The 20761-nt window shown below is 37.3% G+C and overlaps 3 protein-coding genes across 9 annotated transcripts; 2 read left to right on the top strand and 1 right to left on the bottom strand.

Moving 5' to 3' along the window:
* Positions 1–1272: 1272 nt before the first annotated feature.
* Positions 1273–4372, top strand: LOC116424359 (abasic site processing protein HMCES-like). 2 transcript variants are annotated; one of them, XM_076369570.1, is made up of 7 exons: positions 1273–1293; positions 1604–1683; positions 1766–1988; positions 2323–2634; positions 2707–2814; positions 2938–3092; positions 3206–4372. In XM_076369570.1, the coding sequence occupies exons 2-7, from the start codon at positions 1664–1666 to the stop codon at positions 3360–3362; spliced, it is 975 nt and encodes a 324-aa protein (XP_076225685.1). In that variant the 5' UTR covers positions 1273–1293; positions 1604–1663; the 3' UTR covers positions 3363–4372. The 2 variants fall into 2 exon arrangements, with proteins under 2 accessions (XP_076225685.1, XP_076225686.1); XM_076369571.1 differs by lacking the exon at positions 1273–1293 and adding an exon at positions 1304–1534.
* On the top strand, positions 4281–15172 carry LOC143174172 (tyrosine-protein phosphatase non-receptor type 2-like). 5 transcript variants are annotated; one of them, XM_076369568.1, is made up of 9 exons: positions 4604–4754; positions 5745–5906; positions 5972–6234; positions 6323–6548; positions 6623–6775; positions 6986–7151; positions 7223–7430; positions 7505–7615; positions 14868–15172. In XM_076369568.1, exons 3-9 carry the CDS (start codon positions 6044–6046, stop codon positions 14929–14931), a joined length of 1119 nt encoding a protein of 372 aa, XP_076225683.1. In that variant the 5' UTR covers positions 4604–4754; positions 5745–5906; positions 5972–6043; the 3' UTR covers positions 14932–15172. The 5 variants fall into 5 exon arrangements, with proteins under 5 accessions (XP_076225684.1, XP_031826517.2, XP_076225682.1 ...); XM_076369569.1 differs by lacking the exons at positions 4604–4754; positions 14868–15172 and adding an exon at positions 4281–4426 and having other exon boundaries at positions 6623–6772; positions 7505–13909; XM_031970657.2 differs by lacking the exons at positions 4604–4754; positions 14868–15172 and adding an exon at positions 4281–4426 and having other exon boundaries at positions 7505–13909.
* A 154-nt stretch (positions 15173–15326) lies between these two features.
* Positions 15327–20650, bottom strand: LOC116424155 (uncharacterized). Of its 2 annotated transcripts, none has more exons than XR_004234393.2 (2): positions 16831–17020; positions 15327–16003 (listed from the first exon to the last, which is right to left on the bottom strand). XR_004234393.2 is itself a non-coding variant. In XM_031970170.2 (2 exons), exons 1-2 carry the CDS (start codon positions 20594–20596, stop codon positions 15991–15993), a joined length of 696 nt encoding a protein of 231 aa, XP_031826030.1. In that variant the 5' UTR covers positions 20597–20650; the 3' UTR covers positions 15327–15990. The 2 variants fall into 2 exon arrangements, 1 of the variants encoding a protein (XP_031826030.1); XM_031970170.2 differs by lacking the exon at positions 16831–17020 and adding an exon at positions 19914–20650.
* Between the last annotated feature and the right edge of the window lie 111 nt (positions 20651–20761).

The raw sequence follows: 20761 nt of genomic DNA, 5'->3' as shown, positions 1-20761 counted from the left end.
TAATGAGCTAAACACCAAAGTAGTAAGCAATTTTAAGATCGTGATAGAGGACAAAAGGGAGATTATGTTTGTGAGAATTTTACTTTCCTTGTGCGTCCATTAAAGTATAAAAGTGAAACAAGGATGTTTATCTCTTTTTAAAGAGCTAACTGAAATTAATTTTATTACAAAAAATGTACATTTTGAAATTGAACTTCCTGAGCTTCGAAATTGGACACTCGTGTAGTATCATCGTCAACTATACATGTTCCTGTATTCAGTAAATTGTCCGTTTCTAAGAAGATTAAATCAAGAATTTTCAGAATTAATTTCGCCATGTTTTGATCTCTTTTTCCTTTTGTGAAATTTATTAACACGATAAATACATTCTTTTTAATAAATACTACACTGATTGCTAAATGAAATACGCAATGAGTATTTTGTTCTAAAGAAATTTGAAAAACATGCGAGCATACATAATGAGAAACTTTCAGCGGTTTAATGAACTACTGTCTACCTCTATCGAGTCTTTAGTAAATGAAATACCATCGTTCGATAATCTGCATATCAACACAATATCACCAACGAGATATAGAATAGACTGGATAACAGACTTAAGATACATACAAACGTTGCAGCTTATAGGAATTTCAGTTTACGTCTACAGAAGTCTTGAGACTCTCGAAGGGCTACACAAAAAATCCCATAAGTTGCCACGTTTAGTACATGTTGTAAGTCTGTGGTTCAATATTTTTTATTGTAATTCCTATCACTTATAGCGCTGTCATGCAAAACCCGCTTAAGTCGATATGACAGGGCGTGACACAAAAATAATAAGGGATTCTTGTAACCCCGAGAGCGTGTGACAAAATTTTACATTGCATGTTATGTTTATCCTATACCTCGTCTGTGGTACCTACTTACAGTCTGTAAACATCTTAAGTCTGTACTGGACAACTAATGTAAATTTTTGTGACACGGCCGTGACAGGATTACGTGACCATCTTACCATTTCGCATCACTTGCAACCTTACCAACAGAGTACAATTAAATACAAATAAATAAATAGAAAACGTGTTCTTTATTTTCTTGCTTCAACATTAAATTTTGCGGATCATCGGACATGAAATCCCATAAGATGTCTAGTCCATCCTATTTTTCGTCGGTGACTTCCTTCATATAAACTGGAAAATCGATTAATCGATAATCGAAAGTCGAAAATAAATTATTCAAAAGCAGACAATCGAGTAATCGAAAATCGAAATTCGAATGTATCCAGTGACAGTACATCCAAACATTCTTTATGTATCTAAAGTATGTACTACAGGAGACAATACAACAAAAACTATATAGACAAAAAAGTCGTTTTCAATATTGTGAACAGTAAAAAACATAATGTCATCGCATCTCGCAAGTTCAAATATGAATATACAAAGATTTATTAAAAAATAAATATTTCATTTTATATTAATATAATATACAAAGCTTCTATTCGCAAATTATAAATGTCATTTCTTAACATTTGCTGTTTCACTACAAAAATATTGTTGTTCAAGTAAATATACATAAATATGTATTAAATAGTAATCCGATAATATAAAATTAATATTTTACAAATTCGCAGTGAACGCAATGCATCGTAGGTGGCACCAGTTCACCGAAGTGTTTATAACGACGCGGAAACATGTGTGGTCGAGCGGCTTGGTGAGTAATCATGTCACGTAATTTTAGTAATTAATTCATGACACGCAAACCTTCTAAAGAATACTCGTAAATTATTTCATAGTTCTTTGAATCCTGACACTGTGAGCCGAGCTTGCGATTACAAGGATGGCACCGGCAAACGACGCACTACGCCTTGGACGAAAAGCGACGTCAAATACGTACCGTCATACAATATTGGCCCTAAAGATGTTTTACCTTGTCTCGTCGCTGGCTCACATTTCGGACAAGATGACGAGAGAGTACTTTGCGCTATGATGTGGAGTATGATACCACCCTGGCACGAGGTCAGTGTATACAAACAAGGTTAGACCAAACTCATCTTTGGTGGGGATACGCTCACGTGGTCACAATTAAATCGTCAACAGAAAGCATTCGCGAATTGTAAACACTACGAACGCTTATCGTATCGCACCACGCGATAACAATACGTTTATGACCTGAATTTTTATGCCTCTTATTAATCCCTTAAGAATTCCTTTGTATTTAAATAAATTTTACATTGATAAAAATAAAATAAAATTATAATAAAATATTAGGTACATGACTACTAAATTCGGATTTGCAAAGTTAATATATAATGGAAACACATATTTTAATTCTAATATTTAAATTTCTTAGGGTGATTATAGGAAACATTCTTTATCAACGCATAATGCACGCCTGGAGAATCTTAAAAGTTCTACACTATATGCTCCACCACTTCGTAAGGGACAAAGATGTATCATAGTTTGCGAAGGTTACTATGAATGGAAAGCTGGTAAAACTAAGAAAGAATCTAAACAACCATTTTACATTTGTGCTGCTCAAAAAAAAGGAATTAAAGCAGATGATCCTTTAACATGGAAGAATGAATGGTCAGAAGAAAGTGGTTGGCAAGGTTTTAAGGTATTAAAAATGGCAGGAATATATAACAAGTTCAAAACTGGAGAGGTACATTTTACATTTCAAGTATCCCTATTTTGTAAGCTCTTATATAGAGGGGCTAACAATATTATGTTTCAGGGTAAAGTAATATATAGTTGTACGATAGTTACAACAGAATCTAATAATGTCTTCTCAGCAATACACAATCGTATGCCTGTATTTTTAAAAACAGAAGATGACGTACATGTAAGCAATGAATTTAGTTATCATGAGCAGAATGTGTATTTTAAAAAAAATTATGTTTAAATAAACAGTGTTCTTGCACAGACATTATTTATAACATTTCTGTATTTTGCTGGATCGTTTCAGACTTGGCTAAATGAGGACCTCTCTGTAGTTGAAGCAGTTAACATGTTAAGCAAATTAACATTGACAGAGGGTGATTTAAGCTGGTACCCTGTCTCAACTCTTGTAAACAATGTTTCAAATAAAAGTGAAAATTGTAGGAAGGAGATAAAACCTGTGTACGTATATATTTCTATAGCACCATGCAATTAATGTTTCTCTGGAATTATGAACTGTTAATCCTGTGAAGTGACATACCAGACTATTGATTTACTAATTCTATTATGCACAGAGAAGAGAAAAAAAGTAACCCTAACACTTTTATGACTTCTTGGTTGAAGAAGGGGACAGTGGAATCAGCTAAGAGAAAAAGTACAAATACCGATGATGACCACAGCAACGAAAGTCCAAAAAGTATCAAAAAGCCACCGAAAATTACAAAAAATTAATTTTCGTATTGCTACAGAAAACTATAAGCTCAAATACCAACTACCTCGATGGTTTAATATTTCAGTATTTAGGTTATTGAATTTTTTAATATATTTTTGTATTAACGTATAATTTATTCGTAATTCCTTTTTAGTAAGGTAAGAAATAAATACCATTCCAATGTAGTTCTCAGTATTACAGTAAAAAAGTGTCTACTGTCCTCCATATACCTTAAAATTAACTTTATTTTTACCATACGAAAAGTTGGGGATTAATTAATATAAAGTATCAACAAAATTATTAATCAAATTGATCCAAAATTGAAACACCTAAAGAAAACCTAAAACCGTTTCATTATGGACAAAATAACAAGACAATTAAAAGAACGTATCATTCGCTTCGCAATATGAATCAATATACGATTAAAAAACCATAATTAAGCAAATTATTTCATTATCAAGGTGATCACTTTAAATCAGAGTATTTTATTTGGCGCTCGCGTGCGCGCATGCGCATAGTCCACGAACACCTATACAGTATGGCGGCGATCGTCGACCAGATCTCACTCGGCGGTAAAGGAGACGAAGAAAGAGAAAGAAGGGAGGGAAAGAAACTCTGGTTACCCGAAGATGTCAGCACGTTGACTCGTGTTTCGCGGTGGCAGCGGCGGTGAACGGAATCGGTGGTGGCTCGGTACTATTCGCGCGAGTGGGTGCAGTGTGTACGGCAAAGAACGAAGGTGTACACGTACGTGCGTACCGAGAGAGCCTATCTGTGGTGGTTGCGCGTTTTCGTCTCTCGTGCCGCGGGGGCTGCCCTTCGCGAGAATCCGCGTCACGCATGGCACTGCTCCGTGCCTGAGACGCCTTTTTCCCGGAGACAGAGAGAGCGAGATCGCGCGCGACCGGGGCCCAGCCTCTTCGCGTGCCTCGTCTCGTTTTGCCGTTTTCGAGCACCGGAGAGACCGAGTCGCGAACGAGCCGACAGAATGACCAGCCAAGGGACGCGCGATCAAGGGATCAGCAACGTAGAGACCGAGTACCAGGAGATCAACTCGAAGGCAGCCTGGCCGATCCTCTATCAGGTAAAGGGATCGTCCATCCACCCGTCCCGTCTCGTCCCGTCCCTTCCTCCCTTTCTTTTTCCTTTCCTTCCTTTCTTCTTTTTTCTTCCGCTTTTTGCGTCTTTCCTTCCGGTCACCGCGAGAAAGAAACTGACCGTCCCTGTCGTTGATGTGTCAGCCTGTTCCACGCGAACACGCGACTACGTCGAATTGTTTTTCGCTGACACGGCTCGCCAGTCAGCCTGTCGTGTACAATGAAGAAATCTTTGCCTCCGCTCGTCGTCTCGCCGTTCCTGTCGCCAAATTGAATTTCTATCGTGAACGTTTGCACGCACGGTGCACGTCCCTCGTTGAGTACCGACAGATTCTTGATAATGAATTTCATGTCTATGAGAGCAATACGCGACACGCGTGTCAAACGTTTATTTATCGGGATCGAATTTATTTGCCGCTGGTGGCATGTTCGCGGTTACTCGAGATTCGTTTCGTGTTCCTCGACCGGCGGCGTGTTCGATTAATTTATGCTCTGCAAATGGATTTGATTTACCACACGACGATGCGATTCGATATGATAGATAACGAGCCAGAAATCAGCGAGCGTGTTTATTTCTTTATCGCACTCGCACGCTCCCTTTCTTGGATGTATTTGTTACAATGCCTGAATTGTTTTAAATCATCGGTTTAAATCGTACCGTGTTCGCGGAACGTGGTTTTCAGGGAAAAATGTTAAACGCGGTATTTTGTGTGTGTGGGATGTGTGTATGTGTACGTGTGTGAGTGTGTGTGAACCTATTGTCAAGGATGAATGTTGTGGTTTAAAGTGTGGATTCCGAGTATTCGTCCTAGTAGAAAGTATTCAATCAAAATCATGGATATGGAAAATAGAAAATTTTATATGTTAAGGAAATACACTGTACTAATTAGTGATATTTTTTCAAAGTACTAATTACGTGATAAATGTTTTTCCTTCTGAAATTAATAGAAAGTATTATTTTACTCAATTTTATATGAAAATTATAATATATTATATAATATGGCAAAGTATTGCATTACATTTAATATTGTAAACATAAGTAACAGCAATGAAATTGTTAATGAGTTTTCTCAATGTACATGGATACAATATTGCCTTCATTCAGTATTCAATTTTCTTATGTTGTATTTTGTAAAGAAACAAACTTTTACCGTTAATGAACACAATTTCTACATCCATTTCTCATTGAAAATGTACACATTATTTGTTTAGTGAATGTTGAGTGTAAGTTTCTATTTATATTCAAGCATCTTGTTGAACAGTTATCCAAGACAATTGAAGAAATTAAATTTTTTTTTTGTACAGCATATTCGTAATGAATGCAGCAACTTCACATACACATGCAACGAATCTAAAAAACCTCAAAACAAAAATTTGAACCGTTATAGAGATGTTGCTCCATATGACCATAGTAGAATTGTTCTTAAAAGAGGGGCAAGTGATTATATCAATGCCAACCTTATACAGGTAAATATTATATGAAAATAATTTTAATTTACAAGACTGGAATGACAAGTGAATTATCATTACAGGTAGATCGTGCCCACAGACAATACATTCTTACTCAAGGACCATTAGAAAATACTGCAGGTCACTTCTGGTTGATGGTATGGGAGCAAGCCTCTAAAGCAGTGTTAATGTTAAATAAAATAATTGAAAAGAATCAAGTTAAATGTTATCAGTATTGGCCACTTGGTGATTCATTGGATGATACTATGACGTTTTTGGATGTTGGTATAAAAGTAGAATATGTCAGCAAAACAGAATCATCGGATTACACAACTAGAATATTAAAGTATGAGAACCTAGTAATTCAATTTTAGTATCTGTAATTATGTATGTAATGTAGACTACTAAAAGCTTACTATTTATGTTCCATATAGATTAACAGATTTGGAATCAAAAGAAAGTAGGGAAATACTACACTTTCATTATACTACTTGGCCAGATTTTGGTGTACCACAAAGTCCAACAGCCTTTCTTCATTTTCTGGCAGATGTTAGGCAATCAGGAGCATTAGATCAAAATGTTGGACCCCCAGTTGTACATTGTTCTGCGGGCATTGGAAGGTCGGGAACATTTTGTTTAGTTGATACATGTCTTGTTTTGGTAAGTATTACTATTATTAAATAAAATATTTATGAAAACTTAGAAAAAAGGAGTTGCTCTTCATCTGATTATAGATTGAAGAAAATGGTTTGAATTCTGTAAATGTTAGAGATGTGTTGATCGAAATGAGAAGATCCAGAATGGGTTTAATTCAAACGCCAGATCAATTAAGATTTTCTTATGCTGCTATAATTGAAGGAGCAAAACAATTGCCATCCAATAACGTGGTAACTAATACCAATTCACAGTGGTGCAGTGTTATTGGTTTCTTCAAATACTTAATTTTTAACAAGTCAGCAGTTCTTTTCCATTGATTTCTATGTTATACACATATTATGGAAAATACGTTACACCTTTAACATATTAAATCTGATAAGACTGTACTACTGTGATATAATATATTTTTTGACTTTCACTAATATATTTAAATTTTACAGAATGTTGATAATGAGATAGTCACAAATCATTATGATGTAGTTAATAATATTAGTCATTCTTCGATTGAAGAAGAAGATGAACCGCCTCCTTTGCCACCTCCAAGAGGTGAATCGTTAACACGTAGTATGATGGCAGACTTAACTTCAAATGCAACGACAAAGAACGGTAAGAACGATTAATCCATAATAAATAGAAAGTGTGTAGCTGTAAGTAACTTGTTCCATATATAATGATAGATGAATTAGGTGGACCTCCTGATAAACCGCTACCCAGAGAGCCGCCGACTCAAACGGAAACATCTACAAGTTCATCACCACCAAACTCTACAGCGATCGCAAATAATTTACATGAAAATAGTTCAGATAGTATTTCAGTGCCTAATGAAATTACTAGCGACGGTGAAAACTCTTTGCAAACATGTAGTCCTCCGTCCAGTCCAGATGTGTAAGTTATTGGGGTTATGTCTCAAGTACCTTAAAATTGTCATTCTTTAATGGTATTTGTTTTGTTTTTAATAGGAAAAACGAAGTACGCCAACGTCATAAAGAAAAGAAGGAACGTTTGGCAGCATACGTACGGGAAATCAAGCGTCGACAAAAGGAGACAGAAGAATGGCAAAAGCTCAAGAGGTCATTATTTAAGCCCCTTTCAATAGGCATAGGTGCCGCAATTGTTGGTGGGGGTATTCTAGCAATCTGTGGCTACTTGTACATGCGTGGTTAGGATTGAATTGTTTCCATGTCGCGCGTGTACATAGAATCTTTTGAGCTGTCAGTGATACTAGGTGATTCGCACGTTCAAGAATAGTTACTTTCACCACGAGATATTTAACATTATTTGCACATGTCATTGCTTGTCGTCGTGAGAAAGGAATTAATCAGGGAGAAGCATTTGGTATTATACGATTGAAGGAATCTATATAGTCGTCCGAAAACGTACTATCGGTAACAAATAATTAATAATAGATTCAGAGATATGAGTTATCAAAGAAATGTTCAGAAAGAAAAAGTAACTTATTCTAAGGAAGTGCGTTTGTAAAGGATGTTGTTTTACGACAAAGATGCTAACGAAGAAAAGATAGAAAGGTCGATGATGAAAGAAGAAGGGGGAGATCTTCAATTTGTATTTTTATATTGTGATTTACTCAATGAGTACGTAGAATATTAGACGGTATACATTCTTTTGAAGATTTTTCATTAGGTTCCCTTGAAAGTCGAAGTTCTTGAAGTGAGTAGATTATTTCGTATTCGTGTTTCCATTTATGATGAAGGAATAGGAGGTGCATTGAATCAAACTTTTCGTTCGCGTTATAAATCGAAAATGAGTCTCCTTATTATTTGCACCAGGTGCTTTAAAAGGAAAATGAAAACCTACGTAAAGGACTAAAAGAAGCGATGAGTCAATGCCTTCTTACTCATACATCGTAATAACCGTAGGCTTTCATATACACGATACACGTTATACAAAGTGGGTGCACGACGTTCCAACCAGCAAACATTATTATTTACTTTCTAATACAAAAGCATAAACAAGTATTACTCCACCACTTTTAGATTTAGTTCTTTTTATTTAACTAATTTCTTTACAAACAATATTTAAAGTTTAATTAATACTTCGAAAACAAATGAGCGGAGTCTCTTTAATTTAAACAAGGTTTTCAAATAAAATAGTCCTATTGTCAGTAATTATTCAAATTATTTGCTTAAAATTTAAAAGCACCGAATCACTTCACTAGACTCTTATGAATATATTCGTGATAGACATAGAGGAATGTTAACAATTTTAATTATAGTATACACTGTGAATGTTTTAAATAACTTGCCCGACAAAGTAGAACCCATTCTTCTATCGAGTATCTACAAAGAAGAAAAATTTATACTAGAATTAGCATAAGCCATACCTGTGACATACCATGGCCCATTCTTTACGTGGGAAGCTGTTTATTTAGAATTATCGCGATTTTATTTGACACTTGTTCCTGGGGCTATGAGTAAAGAGGTATAAACTTTTAACTTTCTCTCTTCCTTAAAGGAATGCAGACCATCAAGGTATTCTGTTAACTGGCAACTTGTGCCTTCGATTGTGTACTTGGTAATGTTTCATAGAATTTCATACAATGCTCATAAGATCGAGAATACGAGTGATTTTATATGGAATAATAGGAGAAACTTTTTTTTTACACAAAAAAACACATATTTGGTATACAGAGGAAGGTTAGTAACGAATTTTATTACAACAATTAATGTCAACAGAAAACAACAAAAACGTTCCAACTGATGAGCTTGCATGGTGCTCATTACGCAGTCTTCGCGAAACTTATGCATATTAATTATTCGTTTTCACTTAATAACGAAGCAGTGGACAAAGTGGGTGCCAAACAAATTATAAACTAACAAAAGTTTTGTATAATGCATAAGTAGACATGCGTGCATTCAATACCTCTATGGTCTTATTCAGTTCCTGGCATTGTTTCATACTGACACTTTAGATATCAAACTGACATCAAATGATTATCAAGAGTAGCAGCAACTGATTTTCAAAAACTAGTTATTATGATGATTCGTAGGAACTCCCTCGCAAACATGCAATCAAGAGTTCAGAGAATTATTAAAACGATAATTCTACTGGATTAATTAGAAAGCTCTTGGTAACATTCAGCGGAGTCTGATGCCATCCGAATACTCTATAAGGAATGTGTGAAAACAAATCCAGAAACTAATTGAATCAAGCAAAACACATTGGAAGCATCTTTTTCATGAGATCGCCGGTTAGCGAGCTTTTATACACTTTTAATCCCTTTTTAAAGCATTTTTCTACACAAATAACTTGGAAACACCTCACCTTTGCGCTAGATAAAGATAGAGAAAGGCGTTGAAAGAATCATTTCTTCTAAAGTACGATTTCCGACCGATTTGCTCAACGGGATAGTAAAGTCCTTGGGCATCGCAAAAAGACTGAATACGTCTAATTGCTTCTAAAGGAGACGAAGTTAACGAAGAAAAAAAATGAAACAAGTACGTGTTAAGCCTGTACTCTTAAGCTGAGCTTTTATGTAAATCACAGTTACTAAGCTCGCGTAGAGAAATATTTACTTGTCGGATCGTGTTCCAAAACGAAACAGAAACAAAGTGGCGAAGGACGAGGGGGTATGTAGTTCGCGCGTCACGACTTTCCTCGCGTTGAAAGCACGTCGCGGACGAAGTGTATTTTGTACTTTTGTACGTTGCTAGCTCTAGGTTGGAATACGATCTTTGCAAAACAAACAAACGAAAAAAAAGTGAAAAGAAAAGAAGGAAACAGCATAAAAGAAGAAAAAGAATGAAAACGAGATTCTCGGGTACGTCTGTTATCACAGCGCACCAATCGAATGTTACTTTACAGATACCATGTTCCATTGAAAATCAATGTTAACGTATGTTCGAAGTTAATACAGTATTCTGTCGTCGGTACCGTCTTAAATGTGTGTGCACCATTATCTCGTTACCTGATTTTCTGCCTAGAGCGTGATTATACGATTAGGAGAGTGCGATCGGAGCAGCCGCATCTCACAGACTTTTAACGCGACGAACAATTAGCGAGGTGGAGGGTGCCAGAACCGAGAACGTACGCGCGTGCAAGCCTTCACTCAGAACGACTCGGTCGAGCGAAAGAGATTAACGTTTCTAGTGATTAGAAGAAATTTAATATTTTTTAGAAGTTTGATTTTATTCAGGATATTAGCATCACCAGAATAGACGTTTAAAACTCTGGAATAAGATTGGAAGCTTTTGAGTGTGAGTGATTCTTTGTATCACTGTACAATAGATGTGCCCTTAATATTTAATTCAATAGGTGTAATTAAACAAGTCTTAGCTTTTAGATTACAGGATACTGCTATGGGAGCTGTAGAAACATTCAAAGTTAGTGTCTTTGTGTTTTCAGTCTTCACAAGAAATTACGTTAACACGTATTGGCATAAGGTGTTGATGAACCATGTTAATGAAAACTAATGGTTTCTTAACTTTCAAAACACTAGGAATGCTTCTAGATCCCGGTATCTAAAAAAAAAAAACTTCACGTAGCATCATAATCCAGCATTCGATAAATACCGACCATATTTATAGGATGTTAGATCGACGTTTCAGATTTCTATATATATGATATCTCCTAGCCAGTCTTCAAGTTCCTCATGTAGTAATCTTCGTTATAAGACAATCCTCAAGATCCGAAGGTGTATACTTATTAAAAAAGAAGTTTAAACAATATCGATCAAGCGACAAGCACGTTTCTCGAAAGGACATCGCTCACATCTAGAAGCTTCTAAAAAACCTAAAGAACCTAACTGATGTTGACGAGTCAATTAACAAACAGAATTAATTTAAAACTACTCCTTCGCTGCTTTCCTCTGAAACGACCAATCGTGACGAAAGCGTGGCACGCGTTTATCCCTGTAAATCTCGTGTTTCTGGTGTTGTTCGCGCGTATGCTGCAAGCAAAATGGGGTGAACGTTACACGACACGGTCAACCCGGCCCCTCCGGTTGTCGATCGCGGAAAGCTTTCGGGACAGTGCGAATGAGAGGGAGAGACAGGGTGACCGAGTGCGAAAGGTGAAAGAATCCACGAAAGACACGGTGCTAATTGAAAGTTCCAAAAGAAAAAAGAAAAACCGATATAATGCTCTTGGAAGCGCGTGCACACGCTGCCGAGAGATGGTGAAAAAGAGTGTTTGTGTGTAAGAGAGAGAGCGAGAGCATGAAAGTACAGAATGAACGTAAAAAGGATGTGAGAATAAAAGAAGACGAAAAGAAACCTAGCAGTATCGATCGTAAGATTTCAAAGAAACCAAATGTACGACGGAAACGATGAATCGGACATCGCATTGAATTGAGCGGCGACCACATGATTAAAATTATTCCCCTCGGAAATCGAACGATCGAATTTGAAGACCAAAAAAAAAAAAGAAAAGATATGACGAAGATGGGAGGCTTTTGTACACGCACTTTCTGTTTTTTCTTTGTTCCGTTCGCCACGCCTGATAAAATACTGACCGTCGTGTACAATAGACGTTAAACGTTTTTAAGCTACATACGAAACCGCAGAGACATAGTTAAGTGCCTACACGTACGAAAGCAAACAAAAAAAAAAGGAAAAGGAAAAAAGCTAAAAGAGAGAAAGGGAAAAAGGGAACCACAGTGAAAATTATGACCGTTAGTAGCATTAACGATTACTATACTGTAATTATATATATACTATAACGCAACCCCTCGACCTTGTGGAAGAGCGTAGCCATCGAGCAAGTGAATCCTCCATTATCCGACAATATATAAATAGATAATCGTTCCAGTAAATCTATTATCGCCTGATTGCCAAGACCGTATCGGACCACGAGGTTCGCAACGGATTCGGGCGGGACTTCCGGTGACGGTCGATGTTTGCTCCGCCTGTTAACAAGGCCATCGGCGACCAGTCTGACTGCTGTAACGGAAGCGAGGCTGCGTTTCCGAGAGACGCTAAAAGGACATTGTAGTTTAGTAGAACGAAAAGACTGATCGAAGCCGAGGACACGGAGCACATATTGTGGACGTGCCCGCGGACACGTTTCGTTGACACAAGAGATTGAATAATAATTTTGATACGATAATATTTAGGGAATCTTTTAAAAAATTAAGTTCTACTATGCATACAAGGGAGACTCCTTAAAGGAACTTTATGAGAAGGTGTATTTAATAACGAATATGCTGGGTGATCGATAAATTGAGGTAAAAATTGAACTCGTTGAATGGTAAATTGTAGAATACACAGGCGATTAGGAGATACGGAACAGTTGTGATAAATTATTATTACACGTTTATATGAATTCTATGACGATGCATGGATAGAGTTTGCGAGTCGATCAGATTTCCTTTGATGATTTCGTTAAATTCTTGTTAGACTCAAATTGGCTATCGAAATAAACGTTTTGAATGTTTTCATTTACTCTTTAAATACAATTTCATCCTCACCGTGCTACGCGTTCATTTTCTGCCTACAGTTTTGAAGTCTCCCGTATATTTTCTACTTGTACATTTAATACTGTGGGGTGCGGATAAATATCGAGCAACGTTAAAGAGGAATGATCCCGATAAAATGGTCCTCGTGATTCGATCGACAGCTTGGCAATCGAAATTAAATTTAAGGATTGAGTTGCACTCGTGGAACAAAAATAAAGGCACGGAGAAAGGAAAACCACAGTGAGACTGTGCGAAGAATCGAGGGGGATGTCCATAATCGACTCGTCCTCGAGAGACTAAACAAAATAGGCAAAATGGTAGAAAGTTACTTCTCCCTGATGCCTGTTGCATCCTGCGACTCGACGTTAACTATACTTACGATGTATCGTTGTAGAAACTATATCGAGTGGTATTTTAATGTAAAAGTGACAGCGAGCGAGTGAGAGAGAGAGAGTGAGAGCGAGAGAAAGAAAGAGAGTGATTGGAATACTGATAACAATTAGAGAGAACTGAAAGAGGGGTGAAAGAAGTGAAATGAGAAACGAAATTTCTCAATAAGGAAAACCGTTGGTAAAATTCAGAAACAAAATCAAGAAACAAAAAGGGTCCCGAGAAAAGGATAAATTTTCTTAGAAAATGTCCGAAATCGAGAAGGATAGAAAAGCAATTGGATAAAGTCACACTTCGCTTCTTTACACGCACCCACGGAAGAGAATCGAAACGAGCAACTCGTTTAGCATGACGGAGGGCTTGCATGCAATAAAATGTTCGGGACGATGGAAACGAGAACACGAACAAATTGAAACAATAAGAAACGGAGAGGCGCGGACCCGTCATGGCGCTCTCACGACGCGTATTCTTTTTTTACTCCCATGTAGAGAAAGAGACTCGTAGACGAGGTGTCCCCCCATTGCATATTAGATCGATCAATACAGGAAAGGATTTTTTCGTACTTTCCAACTTTTTTTATTCCACCACCACCACCACACCACTACCACCACCACCACCACCACCACCACCACCACCACCACCACCACCACCACCGTCTTCTTAATTAACACGACTGGACGACGGGTTTCGGGACGGAAATGGAAGATTCATAGATTGGAATATTTTTGATATGGTTTCTCTTTTATTAAATAAGTTTTCATTTGAGTACAAATTTAAGAACTATGTTAAACCTTAATTTAACTACAAGCAACATTGTAATATTTTGAAAATTAGGGGAAGCTTTTGAAGTCTGTTGTATGATTGAGTAGTTTGGAAAATATTATGTCATTTTTCCAATCATTGTTTCCTTTTAATCGATTGTAAACTTGAAGCTCGTCGATCAGCTCCAGACCCCCAGTGTTTACCTAACAATCCCTTCGGGAAGATCGGTATGAGTTTGATCAACGATCCATCCCCTAGCAAGGAAACTTTGATAACCTGAACTTTACTTTTTGATGTTTCACAGCTTTCTGAACGACCTCCATAAGATTATCAGACAGTTTGTGGATTTTTATCTATTTTCTGTTTCGGTTTCTTTGAATTTTTTCGGAAATTTGTTTACAAATTTCAGCATTCTTTTTACGAAACATTAAACAATCTTTTTCCATTTTGTACAGTTTTCATTTACATCTATGTCTAAAATGGATGAAACAAGAATATAAGAATAGACAAAATTCAATATTCAAAATATTCCCATTTGAAAGATTGTATCTCGTTTGATTTTAAAAGCAATATTAAGCTTTGAAGAATTTTCTGGTTATCAAAGTTCCCTTGCGTCGACTAACATTCAACCGAAGACTGTCTCGTCTCTTAACAGTTTTCGTCTACCGAAACTAACCGTCTGTCTTGTGCTTTTGTTAATTCTCGTACTTGTCTTCCCTGCAGCCTCGAAATGCCCTCAATCTGGTGATTTCTTTCAGATCTAAAAGCGATACTACCGAAACCAGCGAAACCGCTCACGAGGAGGCCGAGCCTGCGATCTAAATATCCTAAAGAACGAACCGAGATCGCGATTTAAGTGCCCTGAAAACAAAAAGACAGACACACGCATGCGCATTTTGTTACACACACAATGAACACACGCAGACACAGATTTACACAGACAGAGCCGATCATTATTTTCGAGAGAGGGTTTTTTTACACGAGCTAACGAAGCTATTTATTCAAGACACCAATGAACAAATGCATAACTGGAGGAAATAAATCGATTTGTTTGGTACAACGAGGCTTGATATTCGACAATTTTCTCGATCCTCCAGCTACGACGATTTTCCCGATCTCTTCGATCTTCATCCCTCTTGTCTTCCGTACAGAGTGAGTAACAATTGATTTCTAAAGTGACATGCTATTTATTGACTTCAGCAAATATTGTTTTGTTATGAAATAAAACGAATAATAAAAATTCCCTTATTGTTACGTCACACAGATCCGAGTCCGCGATCATACGAAACAACGTACGCCATTCCGTGATTCTTTACACAAAGCTGTGTCCTCTTAGGTTATTTAACATAATTTGAAATGAAGAAAAAATTTCTTTCACCTGTGATCCATTAATATTTGGTGTTTACAGAGCATTTAAAATTGACGATTCCAAATCCACTTTTAAAATTGATTTGAAGTGTTTGTCCAACTGAAATTAATACCGTTTATTTCGTCATAGTGAAATCTACGTACGGGGTGGCCTGAAAGTTTCGTCGCGGTACTTATTTTTCATTTGACTATGAATGAAACTTACAGTAAACGTAGATTCTGAATTTTTCTGAAATGTTTAGTTTAATTGGAATTTTTGTTTTGTTAAACTACGACCACAGCTTTACACACTTATGATACAAAAACTGTATTTGACTTTTGAATTTGTCTTGTTATGGCGAGGAATTAAACATTTTTGTAAAAAACTCTTCGCACACTAGTTTTGTTTTTAAATGATTTCGCATATCCTTAAAGGGAGCTGTCGTTGAAGTCAATAAGTAACAAGCTATTTTGAGAGACAATTGTTTACTCACCCTATACGTGCAAAAAAAAAATTACACCGGAGTCCTTGAATCAATTCGGTGACCTGTAAATGAAATTTTGTCGATTAAATTATGGACGATCGTCGGTAAAATGAGGTCATGATGATCTGCGAAATGACGTAATGCATTTTCAAATTTCTGTCACTGATTATAACAGTCGCGCAAAAATTTGTATGGTGAAAATTTAGTTATATTCTGCACTTTTCCAATTTTTTTGAAATTTATCAACAAAATTTATATACTGTTTTGTTACGAAAGACAAGGAGAAATGAGTTTCGAAAAAAATTAATTTTATTTTTAAAAAACAATTTTCCATTGTAATATGACATCTCTCGTCCTTCAACTTTTTCTCACGAGTTCTCAACAGAAGTATGTTTTCACGTTTGAATATACTCTTTTTCTCGTGCATTTCATATAATATATTTAAGATTGTCAGCGTCTCCGCGAATACGAATAAAATGGCTTCCCCCTGTTAATTACATAGCTGAGTCACTCAAACGTTCCAGTACTGAAATAACTCTCTCGTTTCCAATATTATAAGAAATATTGCAAGAGGCAATTTGTTTTGTTCGCCGTCATGTGTCGAGAAATAATTTCTTTCAAATAAATGTTATGGTCCTTAAGAAACTGAGATTACTTGGTGAACCTTTGTAACTTGTCATCACAGGAAAATATGAGATACTCTTCAAGTAGTGTGACGTGTCATTTTCTTTCGAAAAAAGACACGCTACATAACAATAAATTCTTTTTTAAACCACTTAAAAGATTCGTTTTTTTCTGATACTCGGAATGAAAAAATGATTTTCAATTAATTGTACTGTGAAAATGAAAAGAAATCGAATTTTGTGGAATAGATAAATGTACAACTAACAATAGGAAGGTGCAACTGCGTGCAAAAGCGTTTCCAACTCTACGATCAGAGGACACACTGACCGCAGCGGTCATCGGCGAATGACTTTTAAAGCTGCGTGTTTTCCAGCTGCACACTCGGGCATATACGCGTGACTTGGAGAACCATATAAATAAACAGTTTTCAAGGGAAAAATCGTTCAGATGCGCACTTTTAGAGTGTTGCGTAATTTCCCCCGATTCTGCGTACTTGTGAACGCGGCGGTGAATCATCCATCACCGAATACACCGGAAGTCATGCCGGTGGCTGAAAAACTGAACGCAGTAACAGGATCGTCGGATTCTTAGTAAATCCGCTGTAAATTTGTAAAGATCCACATTTCTTTAGATGAATATACAAAAACTGAAATTAAATAATTCGTTAAACGACTCAGAATTCTTAATCTAAACGAAAAGTTATGCAACCGAATGAAACTACTTAGTTCAAACGTATGCTAGAACAGAACTCTGTACACAGTCTTTTATTAAAAATGATTGCCTAATTTCCGCTCCTCCTTTAAAGAAAAATTAATAAATTTTAGTACTTTTAAACTTATAGATGAATTCCATCATTCAATGTTCAATTCAGTTCTAAAAAAAATTAAAGAAGAATATTCAGGTGATCAGCTTCTTTGGGCATATTTCTAAAATCTTTGGATCTATGGATAAGTTAGAATTTTCAATGTTGCTGTTCTATCGGTCAACTATGAAGGCTGAAAACAGAAAATATTTACATGCTAGATACAAAAATTCTAACGAAACATCAATGCAAGACTTTCGTTCGACCCTGTCCAACACGTGAATTGCGCACAAACAGTTTCACAATGCCAAATTGCCGCCATATTTTGTATTCTCGTTTAGCGGGGCTGACGCTTCGTTTGCGGACTGCGTCAGCCCCTGTCGATGGCTTCGGGACTCATCCTTGCGGCCGCGGAAACAAGTGCAACGTGGGAATGATACACATTGCTCGAGACCGCATCGAGCTCTCGGGTTTACCAGGTCACTTATCACCTGGCCCAATACGTCACTGTACCATTAGCGTGCTCCCGTTTGACGTCATTGTTTCGTATAAATACTCGAAGAATGCAGCCCAGGGGCATAAACTCGCCACAGATCAGTCCCAACGGATCTACCACCCGCGAAACACTTGAGACTCGTTATCTTACTCTTCAGAGAGTTACTTAGATACTCGTATCGCCTTGCTCATATTTCACGAGAGCCTACTGAGAACTTCACAGAGTTTGAAGTAGCAAGAACCATTCTTTGGACTTCAGCAGAAGAACACCTACATCTACAAAACAAAATGGTAAGATTTGAATAAAGTTACTTCGAAAAGTATTGATCCTGCTTCTGAGAAACTTTGGTTACCTAGAAATCTTAATTGTCTTTCAATTTTGTTGATTGGCTTTGTAAAAATAATCTAATCATATCTGCTTTGCAATATAATATACAAGTTAACGTAAATCATTTTTAACTTAGCGTATTACATCAAAAAAGAATATTTCAAATGATAAAAATACAGAACAATAAAATTTACCAAACAATTAATTTCTTTCTAGAATGCCATCGTGATTTTCTTCTTGGCACTCGCTGGCTGCAGCGTTGCGCTTCCGATCAGGCCATCGAACGATCTTGGGCTTCTTATAGGAGTCCCAGTTTTAATCGAAGATCCAAACACGTCGCAAGGGAAACAGGAAGACGGATCAACCCCGATAGTTTACGGACTTCTCTTAAGCAAACTGGTGGAAACCGACGATAACGTTGACGGTGGACCAATCAAGAAACGCAGCGTAGATGAAAATGCCGCAGCTGATGATCTCGAGACCGCAGCTGGAACGTACGCCCTCCGACCTCTGTTCGTCTACAGGCAACAGTTGGCGTACAGGGAACGCGTCCGAGAAGCAATCCGGCGCGGTAACCGATTCTGATCCGTCAACGACATCGTCGTTGACAATATCGTTGACAACTTCGCAAGAAAATACTTGGAAAGTGATTTGGAAACCAAAGAAACCACCGACCTATCTGCACTTCCACCGCGGCCATCATCTACTCTTTTAGAGAATCTCGATGATTCAGTTTCTGTAAATTTGTCAATTCTCGTCGAGACTCTCAAGAATTTCGAGAGACTTTCTAAGGAGCTTTTAAAGAAGCTTCGTGGATTTTGAAGAAACTCCTGAAGAGTTTCGAAGCACTTGCTTAAAGAAGAGTATTCTTTGAGAAAACGCTAGGATAATATTGCGAAGCATCTAGTGTTCGAGGTTCTTTATCAAAGGAGGAAGAATTTAAGGTCGTTAAATGCTTCGACTTCTCTTGTTCCTGTTACCAACGTTCTCCGTTGATAACGTTTAGAAGACGGAGTACCTTAGAAGCTTATAGTTTGCTCGGTCGAAGAACGCACAATGGCCACCGATACTCGTCAAGAAGTATTGTTCAAGATGGAAGAAGGCCACGCCACTTAGTAAGCCCGTTAGCGAACGAGCATCAATATCTGAGCTGCTAATTCGACGAGCAACAACAGAAGGAGACCTCGTGTATAGTTGACAATAGTAAGTTGCCTCTTCGAGGCAACAGACCACCAAGACAGGGTGCGAAACATTGTACAGCATTTTCTACTCGACAAACTATCTAATTCCTATTATTAATTCAAAACTTGTGTGAATGAGAGAGACTTGTGTGCAAGAATTACCGCGATCAAATAGTTATTAAGTATCTACGTAGACTAAGTGTTTCTTTTATATTTAAGATAGATAAAAAAGCTACCAACCAAAGCAACTTTTGCGGCGCAGCGTCACGTATTTAATGTAACGTATAGTCAATTAACATGGTTACCGTTAATTCCCCTCGAGAACCGACGAAAAACAAGTTTGTGATACGACATATTTTTTTAGCGTTTGTCTAACCGAATAAATTTCTTATGAAAAAATGTTAACCAATTTCTGTTCTCCTTTTCAATACCTTTATTAAAAACAATTCAATTTTATTCAAGATTAATATTATTATCCTGGGAACACGGGAATTCGAATGAAATTCCGTGGGGCGTGGTAGTTGTCTTCGCTTGACCAATACCTTCTTTCCAAAAATGGCTGCTGATGGTACCAACCATCGTACATCGTTCTCCGTTCCGCTCCATCAAAAGTTTCATCAGAATTCAGGTTCCTCTCCTGGCGAAGATCTGTTGAATCCTCCTTAAATTCCTGATCCGCCAAAGTTTCATCGAAGCTTGAATCTTCAGGCTCGATCACCGGGTCATCCACTTCTTGGTCCGCTATTTTGCTTTCTAGAAACTCATTCGTTCGCCTAACGCGTGGGATGGGTAGTGAACCTAGATCTATTATCAACGGTTTTTTGTGATTTCCTTCGTCCCCGTTGCTTCCGGCATCCGTAGTTTGATTTAATTCAACTGTTTCATCGGTAGACAGTATGATCGAAGTATCATCCGTAGGTGATTCTACTACCAAAGATTCACGCTTGTAGAAGATCGGAATGTCCAAAGGATTCACTTCGTTCATAGGATCAGAAGATCCTCTTGAAGAGACTTCAGATAGAGAATTGCTCTTGTCAATCGTTTCTTTAATATTTTTCGTTGTTGCATTAGTTGTAACGTTCGCGTTTGCATCTGACAATACAAATTCCATCATGGCGGAGCGTAACAATGGCGCTGGACTCGTTCGATCGTTGATGTCCCTGCATTCGACCAGCTCTGCGGATTTCAACAGCAGGATCGAGCTAAGGAAAAGAACAAAATCCATCTTGCTCGATTTACTCTGATCGGTCACGATACGTGGCAAGTTCGGGTGTCTAGGCGGAACTAAGACACAAGGAAGCGGCGCTCCCACTTTTATAGCTGCCTGTATCGAAGTACTTGCTAAATCGATTGCTAAACATTGCGACATTGTTAACGACATACTAAACGT

This window comes from Nomia melanderi, chromosome 7, assembly GCF_051020985.1.
Source record: "Nomia melanderi isolate GNS246 chromosome 7, iyNomMela1, whole genome shotgun sequence".
Taxonomy (NCBI): domain Eukaryota; kingdom Metazoa; phylum Arthropoda; class Insecta; order Hymenoptera; family Halictidae; genus Nomia; species Nomia melanderi.
The sequence above is the reverse complement of the archived record's forward strand: the minus strand, read 5'-3'. Positions and strand labels throughout refer to the sequence as shown.